This window comes from Falco biarmicus, chromosome 5 (genome assembly GCF_023638135.1).
Source record: "Falco biarmicus isolate bFalBia1 chromosome 5, bFalBia1.pri, whole genome shotgun sequence".
NCBI lineage: Eukaryota > Metazoa > Chordata > Aves > Falconiformes > Falconidae > Falco > Falco biarmicus.
Genome location: NC_079292.1, coordinates 64,103,321 through 64,112,114, shown reverse-complemented (window position 1 = coordinate 64,112,114; position 8,794 = coordinate 64,103,321). Strand labels below are relative to the sequence as shown.

General features: G+C 45.3%; 1 protein-coding gene across 2 annotated transcripts; it reads right to left on the bottom strand.

The window, feature by feature from the left end:
• Positions 1-3,061: 3,061 nt before the first annotated feature.
• On the bottom strand, positions 3,062-8,589 carry RAB19 (RAB19, member RAS oncogene family). Of its 2 annotated transcripts, none has more exons than XM_056339255.1 (4): positions 8,482-8,589; positions 8,143-8,355; positions 7,179-7,362; positions 3,062-4,822 (listed from the first exon to the last, which is right to left on the bottom strand). In XM_056339255.1, the coding sequence occupies exons 2-4, from the start codon at positions 8,335-8,337 to the stop codon at positions 4,557-4,559; spliced, it is 645 nt and encodes a 214-aa protein (XP_056195230.1). In that variant the 5' UTR covers positions 8,338-8,355; positions 8,482-8,589; the 3' UTR covers positions 3,062-4,556. The 2 variants fall into 2 exon arrangements, with proteins under 2 accessions (XP_056195230.1, XP_056195231.1); XM_056339256.1 differs by having other exon boundaries at positions 8,496-8,589.
• Positions 8,590-8,794: the final 205 nt, after the last annotated feature.

Here is an 8,794-nt window from a genome sequence, read left to right as displayed (position 1 = left end):
CCTGGTTCATTTAATGAAATACAAAATAACTCCTCCCTGATACAGCAGGTGCAAAATAGATTTCTTTTCAGAGGATAGCCTGAGGTATGGGGGTGTCTCATATTCTGAACAAAACTTGTATAGATGGCAGTATTAATGCTGCAGCAGCTTAAAACAAGAAGGAATCCACATGTAGTCCTTTAGGACTGAGATAGAATACAGGACTGTGCTGTAGGGATCAAGTCAGTTTTAACTCTGATGCTAGCATTGGGGAGGCATTATTAAACTGTAGTTATGGTCAGCCTCACTTCAGGTAAGCAAAAGTAGACTTGGCAGTGAAGACTCTCATAAGCAGTGATGTTCATGGACACAGTGGTAGCAAGGAAGTTGGGATTGCAAACATGCTAAACTTCAGCACCTACTTGCTGCTTACTCATGGGTGTGCTGCTTGTCACCTGCAGTGGAGCCAAAATCTGCACCTGTTTGGCAACAGCTTGTTGTGACTGCATAGACAGAACCTGTGCAGGCAGCTGAGTTAAGTTTGGTTTTGTCTTTTTTTTTTTTTTAATAACAGCACTAGAAAAAATGCTTTAAGAGACTTTATAAAGTCCTCACTCAAATTCTAAGTTTCTATTAAAAGTGGAAGTACTCTCAGGTAAAAGGGCTCTTGGCCTGTCTAAAACTGGTTCTAAAGGACTCTGATAGCCCAGCACCGCCTGCTGTATTTCCAGTGCTGAACATGCTTGAGAATGGCTTCAGGAGTCAGTACAGTAAGCAGTGAGTATTAAAGCCCCCCTGGCAGCAGCCAGATGTGGTGTTCTGGGAACGGAGGTGTATAAAAATCTGCCTGTTGGCAGCCCACAGCTGGGAAGGGGCACCTCTGAACAGGGCTGTGCTTAGAGCACTCATCTGGCTGGGGGAAGTGTCAGTTCCCTGCCCAAAAGCACAAGTGTTCCTGACAGGGAGCTGAAGGATGGAGCTTTCCATCTCTGTTCAGAGCCTGAAAACTGCTTTCTCTGTCTCCTTTCCAACTACACTTAAACCTTAGCTGGGATGATTAGATGAGAACCTCAACTTTTGTTACTAAGAGCCTGTCCTCTATGTATGAAGAAAAGCTTGACCACGTATAGGCAGTGCCGTGTGCCTTCCCCATCACTGGACTGCTGTTATGTTTGCTTGTAAGCCAGTCTGGGAGGTGTCAGAGTTTGCTCCCTTTTTAAAATACTTGTAGGTTTTTTTGTTACCCTGTTTTGTGGATAGGTGCTGCTTTGGTCTCATCTGGCATGTCTGTGACACCAGTGCAAGTTACATGCCACAGGTAAAATTCAAATACTTCCAAATAGGTAAAAATGTAACAGTCAGCTCACCTTCAAGCTGGATATGCAGCTCTTAAAATTGTGGGACAGTAGTAATTTTAAGAATAGCTTTATAAACAACATTACAATGAGCTGCAGTCTGTACAAGTGCATTAATGATACTGTGGAGAAGCATACTGAGTTTGCATGTGATGCTGAGGGAACAAAAACATTAACACAAGGTTCCCTGGCAGTTAATGCAAGTAGCATTGTTGGAGCTGCATGCTTCCATCTGCTCTTTGATGTGGAAAGTCACAACCACCGAAGTTACACTGTGCATTTTTTTTTTTAAACCTAGTGGCTGCTATCTTACAGTCTAGAGTAACATGCTATGATGAAGGGATTTTTTTACAAGTTTATAGCTTCCTGTATTATCTCAATAATACTGTCTACTCATATGCACTCTGAAGAACCTTCTAGTTAAACTCCTCCAGCTCATTCTTCATTCCCATGAGGACAGCTTTAAAAATGACCCAGTGGAAACCAGTCAGTGCAACTGCCCAAAGGGTAGACCTTTAAGACTATAGTTTCTTGAAAAAGCGTAGGAAGGAGCCTGTTACACCTGTTAAAGGAAACTGTGCTGCTCAAAGCACAATCACGAGCCTGTTCTCACCGATCCTGTGTTGCACAACCTCCTGTCAGGGAAGGACTGACTTTGCAAGGAGCTCCATGTGTGTGAGAAGAGAAGAGCAAGAGCCCTGTACCTTGGCAGTGCTGGGCAGTTAAGGGAGCATTGTAGAGCAATGAAGCTGGGTTAATTATTGATAATATACAACTGTGGGCTGGCTTCAGAGGTGGGTGGTTGGCTGATGTAGATAACTTAACCAGCCACAGCTGCACCTTAAGTGGTGGAGAGCAGCCGAGGAAGAAGAGGAGAGAGAACACACCCCTTAGATGAGGTGAGAAGAAGAGAAGGCAGCAGAGGGACTGTGTGAAGAGTATGCTGGTATGAGGTGGTGAAAGACCTTATTGCAGCTTGATAGTCTGGAGAGTGCTGCAACAGCATCAATCTGCAGAAGCCTCCATACTGAGGGTAGGCAAAATAACTTTGTACAGTAATCTCTAATTAAGGCAGCAAACCCAATGAACCCTACAAAGGTTAATTTTCTAGTGGCGAATGCTTTCCTCCAGTTCTTGGCTAATGAAAGAGTGTAATGAGATGAACACAGTACTTCTCTGTTAAGGTCTCCTGGAAGATTAGTATTTGTAGCAAATACTCTCTCTTGCGTATCTGAAATAGAACAAAGTTTGCTAGCAGTCTTAGGTGTGGATACTAAAAAAAAAAAAAGTAAAAACTGTTACATTACAAGCTACGACCAGGAGTAGTTTGGATTTTAAATACACAAGAATATTAAACTTCTATTTGACTGTTTTCCTTGTGACAAGAGGTGTTGAAATTAGTTGTTTAGAAGCTGGATTGCTACTTGTTCAGCTACTTTGAAAGGTTATGGTGTTTACCGTTGCTTAAAGATGCAAACTGACATGCAACTAGTAGACTAGTACCAAATAAAGATGAAATATTTAAGTAGTAAACAGCAGAAAGAAGATGCCTGAAGAAAACAAAGCTTTGTCTACAGCAAGCTATAGCAAAAGGCTTGGAGGCCAACACTGAAGATTTCTCTCTCAGTTTACACATAGCTGAATTAGCCCCTGCTTTTTGCAAGTGATGGCAAAGAACCTGGCCAGAGGAAGCATTAACGGTACAGAAACATTTGCTGGACTATAAATCATTGACTTACGCAGCTTTATTTTTTGTGTTTCCCAGAGAAGATTTTCCAGAAATACTTGCTACATATTTTCCCCTAATTTTTAAGAACTTGTGAAATGGGCAGACTCCCATTTGGTAAGCTAGCAGCATACCAGCCTTCCCAGGGCTTTTTTTGCATGTAACCCAGACTGTATTTTACCATTGCAAAGTTTGAGTTTTGGTTCATAGCTTAACAGTAAGCAATACATCCTGGTACATGGACTGCAGTAAAAAAAGCTTCCTTTATCATATTTCTTTCCTCCATCCCCTTCCCTGTTTCCATCTACTGTTAAAAAAACAAAAGCAAAAAGAAACAAAACCCCAAACCCCTAAACCCTTCATTCAGTTCTAGTACATTAGAACAAGCGAGCCCCATTTGCAGAGCTTGCGTTTGGGAGGAGCAATACAAAACCCACTGCTACCAAGACGTTCCGTCGCCATAGCAGTAGCATATATACTTGCCTAGGGGTAGCCGTACCATTCCCTTACTTCTCTAAGGCGAGGTTACATAATTAAACCATCTTATCCCTTGCTGAGTTTTACAGGAGCTTGAATCCCTTCTTCACACTCCCTTGGAAAAGTCTACAGCTGTACTCTCAAGGTGCCATTGGCCCGACACACAAACTACTGAAGACTCTTGATTAAAATCAACACATCAAAAGCAAGACAAGGTTGGGGAGTGTCAGGGGGGAAGTCCTTTCCCCTCAGCATTGATTCAGACCATTACTGGTGCCTTGGAAGCTTCGCTACTCCTAGCAAGTCTATATAGCAAGATATCACTACTGGAAACAATCCCTATAATTAGAGAGCAAGATGAAAGACAACTTTTCTCACCCTAGAAAGAAGGCTGGGATCACTAACGTATCGTATTCCATCTGCTATGAAACTCCAGGGACATCTACAGGTTTTTCTGCTGAGGAAATTGGTACAGATGTGAAATCATGTACTTTCACAAATGTTACTAAATTCCCTGGGCCAGGTGGCTACATGCCTGACATCAGGACCATCCCTAAATGGAAGTTTAAGCAGCAGTAGGGTTAGGGCTGTCCAAGCACGTGTCATTTAAAGGTACTGGCAGAGAGTAAAGTGCTTGCACTAGAACAACCAACATAGCTTAGAAGGGTCAAATCAATGCAGTGCTTTGCTACAAATTTATCTTCTGACACAGCCAGAAACTCATTTAAGGATGTAATTAAAGGCAGTCATTTTTATAGTTTGCTTTGGTTAAGGCAATGGCCAGCAGTTTTCCAGGTCCTCTCAGTCAGAAGTTTTGTGTTGTGTCAGCTGCCATGTTCAAAGCAACCTGTGCTACCAACAGCAACAACAATCTCTGAAGATACTTACAAACCAAACTGCAAGGTAGAGATATCAAGAGGTGGCTTGAGGTCACATAGCATACTTTCATCAACTGATTAAAATGAAATCAAACAGCCTCAGAAGAAAGACAGCTTCCAAGTTCTTCCTGAAATCTTTCTTTAACAGAGGCACTGGTTCTTCTCTACATTTGGACTGGCAATCACTGGCCTGGAATCGAGATAGATGCTGTTTGGAGGGTTCTCTCCATGAAGCTGTAAGGTATTTCGGGCCATTAGCTCCTTAGCCATTAATGTGAACACCTCCTCTATGTTTTGAGCTTCTTTTGCTGATGTCTCCAGTACAGCTAAGAGCCCGTGCTTCTCTGCCAGTGTGCAGGCATCTTCAAACAGGACTTGGCGCTGATCCAGTGAATCAGATTTGTTCCCTTAAAAAGAGGGCAAATAAGTAACTCAATAATGTAATCTCAGAAATTCATCTTTAAGTGCAATACATTAATTCACTTTTGTTAAACAACAGATTTCTCAGGAATTGGGGTTACTGGTAAAAACAAGATGTGAGCATATCAGAGCCACAAACACAGAATGTGGATCAAAACTGCAGCTAATCATACAATGATAATCATCAAATGAGTTAAAATCCAAACAAAAACTAAACCCCTGTGTTCATCTAGTTGCTTGCTGTAGGTAGTGGTGCTAGAAGGTGATTTGGAAGCAACTGTAGGTCCCTACTCCCTTGTTATTTTTAAACGTTAAGTAGCATTTAAGAAATATTTTTTAAAAATGGAAATCTTGTAGCTACAGTCATTGCACACAGTAAACTAAAGCAATGTTGCATAAAGGTTTATTCCTCACTCAACCTTAAGCAGAAGCCACATGTTTTATTCTATTGTCAGGCTACCTTGACACATCTCAAAGTGAATGCTCATCTCTGAAGATCTGGAATGTTAAGTCTAAAGCAAGTCTCAGGAAAAAAAACTACAATTAAAACCCAGGAAGAATCTGCCCAACTGCTAGATTTTAACATAACCTATTTATACAAGTCAGTCATTTTAAGATTAAAAAAATCCAATAATTCACACCATCTACCTTAATGCTTAAAACATGTACTTCAAAAGTTTCTGCATGTATAAATAAAATTTTACTTGAAGCAGTTTAATCAATCTGTCAAAAGTCATGAAACACCTCAGATAAAATACCTTTCTATATTTAAGTATTTGTAGCACACATGGAATTATCAGTTCTGGTACTTGGCAGTACTTGGCTGAAGCCTAATTCATAGTTTGAAGACAACCCTTCATCAGATTCAGATCTTGAATTTTAAGCATATATAAGCCAACTCCCCTCCCATTAAGTCCCCTTCAGTTTCTCGGGGTGGGGTGGGGGTGGGGAATGCAGCCCACACAACAGAGGAAACACCTGAAAAAACCTCAATCACTTTGCTTGAGGGTTATTTACCTTCTTAAAAAGAGGCCCCCACCGCCACCTTCTCCTTCAGTTCCAGATGGGAAAATTAGATTTCTTACCCTTTATCTCATGCTAGAAAGATGTATAACATGACTGTGTGTAATGAAATGTACAAAACCTTCCTGCCAAAGTAAAGCAAACAGCACCAGTTTGAGAAGGTGGCAAAAAGGTAGGTCGTTGACAAAAAATTTTTTTTTTTTTTTTTACCAACTTTAGAACTTCTTTCTTACCACCCCCCCACCACCACACATACAGCTAGGTCTTGTTCTTTAGATTCATGAGAAAATACAGAAAACCCCTGAAGTTTAGTTATGGGGTTTTTTTTCCCCTCCTCCTTACTCATTCCAAGTACTGCAGTTATATGCAGGTCAGAATTTGTTGTTTGTTTCTTCAGAGGAAGAACAGGAAGAACCACCACAGCAGAAGTAACTGATGGCTAGAAGCACAAGCAGCAGTTGAGGTCCCATCCCTGCTGTGCTGTGAGGCTCAGCGCTGCCTGTCCTTAAAAGCCAGTTTGGGCTGCTGCGGCTGCATGCATTGCTCTCAGCACAGTGCCACAGTGGAACAGGCAGAAGCAGTGGGATGTAAATAAGAGGCTCTGTCATCCTACTACACCAGTTTTCTCATTTGCAGCTTCCTCTTTGCAGGAGGGAAGAGCAATGATACCCTGAAACGCAAGGGGAAAGAACCACACTGCTTCCTACCAGCTCCACTCTCAGCAACTTCTACCGATTCCTTTCCTCAAGGGACAAAGCTTCCTGAATGCTAGTGGAATAAACAAGGGGGAATGCAAGCAGACTACTTCATGCTCAACAAAACCCATGTCCCCATCTACTGTCTTACCTGATCAAGAGTCCCATTACAGAGCAATGTGCATGCATGTCAAAAGAACAGAGAGGAAAGATGAGAATGAGGAGTTGTGTTGCTCTGCGCATTCCCCTTCCTCTTGAATTATTGAGCCACTAAATTCCTGCCCATCGTGAGTATAGGGTCAGACTTACTGCAATTCTAACCTTAGTAAGGTTGTCCCTGCCTGCTAGACTAGCAGCAAAAGCAAGCTTGCTGCATTATTCCAACAAGAAAGGGACAAGTGAAAAGGTTTCACTGTCTGTAGTGGGCTTGATCCTGTCTGGACCAGATGTGACTTTCCTAATTTTTTAAGCTTAGGTCAAATTGATACACTTTCTGTTCTCTTGTAACTAAAGCTGTGTTCTTCTTTAAGATACAGTTTATAGATGCTTCAAGTAGCGGGGGGAAGTGAGGAAGATTTTATATGCATATTAAAAAAGCTACATAACATTAAAATTAGATTCCTACCAATTAACATCATGACCAAGTTTGCAGCACCATACTTTTCAATTTCGTGAATCCAGTGAGGAATGGATTCAAATGTGGACCTCCTAGTAAGGTCATAGGCAAGGATGGCCCCGTGGGCACTCCTGTAATAAGACTGGGTTATTGTCCGGAAGCGTTCTTGACCAGCTGTGTCCCACACTTGGATCTGTAAGAGAAAGGATAGAAGCTGTGAAGACCAGCGAATGCCACTTGCTAGATGTTTGCCTCCGCTTTTGAAACCCCTTGCCTAGAAGGCAGCCAGACCTGTCCCAGGTCACTACCACACCACAGCGTGGCATTGCTCTCTCTAGATCTGAAGGATTGTGAAGACAACCTACACAGACCAAAGAGCTGCAAGCGTAAACTCGGCTTTGCAAAGAGGACAAACTTTGCAAAGTTTCAGCAACTGTACTGAAAGATACAGCCTTTAACAGGGAATGGAATAAGAGCTAAGAAGCCCCGGCGGAGGTCTGGGCAGAGCAAAGCTGTGTAAAGGGCAGGCTTTTTCAGGCTAGAAGAGAAGGCTAAAGAACTTTTCATCTGCACACAGGAGTAAGTTCTAGCTATCAATTTCTTACGGTGTTTGTCTTACACGTCTTTGTCTTCCCTCAAGCCAAGCACACATCGAAGCGAAGCCTTTGCAAACCAGAGGGTTTTCCCTCCTTGGTGTCCCTGCTCGCCCCCCCACATCTCTCAGGGGAGGGAGGCGCCCCCCGCCCAAGCACAGCCAGCCTCCAGGGAGCTCCGCGGGCGCGTACGCACAGCGGGGCGGTGCTGCCCGGGCATCCCGCGGGGAGCTCCCCGGGGCGCCGGCCCTGCCCGGAGGGGCAGCCAGCTCCGGCCATTGCCTTCAGCGGGGCCGAGCCGGAGGCGCCGGGCACCCCCCGCGCACCCCCGCGGGCAGGTGGCACGGCAATGGCGGCCCCGGCTGGCCCCGGCCACCGACCTTCACTTTCTTGCCGTCGATGTCCAGGGAGCGCACGGTGAAGTCGACGCCGATGGTGTTCTGCTGCTTCTCGTTGTACTGCCCCGTCTTGAAGCGGTGCACCACGCAGGTCTTCCCCACGTTGGAGTCCCCGATCAGGATGATCTTGAAGAGGTAGTCGAAGGCATCGTCCGCGCTGGAGCTGGGGAAAGGCATCGCGGCTCCCGGGCGGGCCTGGGGGGGGGGAGGAGGAGGAGGAGATGGAGGTGGAGAAAAAGGAGGAGAAGCAGCCGCCCCGGCCCAGCTGGCGGCAGTCGGGCCAGGGAAGCGGTCCGGGTCCCGACCAGCCCGCCCGCTCACCTGTCGGTGCTCACCTGCCGGGACAGGTAGCACAGGTAGCGCCCGCTTTGTACCCGCCCCGACCCCCTCGGGGCCGGCGGGAAATGTAGTTCTTCTTCCTCCTCCTCCTCCTCCTCCTCCTCCTTCCCCTCCTCCCCCTCCTCCCCCTCCTCCTTCCCCTTCCCCTCCTTCTCCTTCCTCTTCCCCTCCTTCTCCTCCCCCTCCTCCCCTTCCCCCTCCCCCTCCTCCCCTTCCCCCTCCCCCTGCCCGGGCTCCCAGCCCCGCGGGCCCGGCGCGGGGCGGTGCAGGCGCTGCCCGCTCCCCGAGTGCGGTA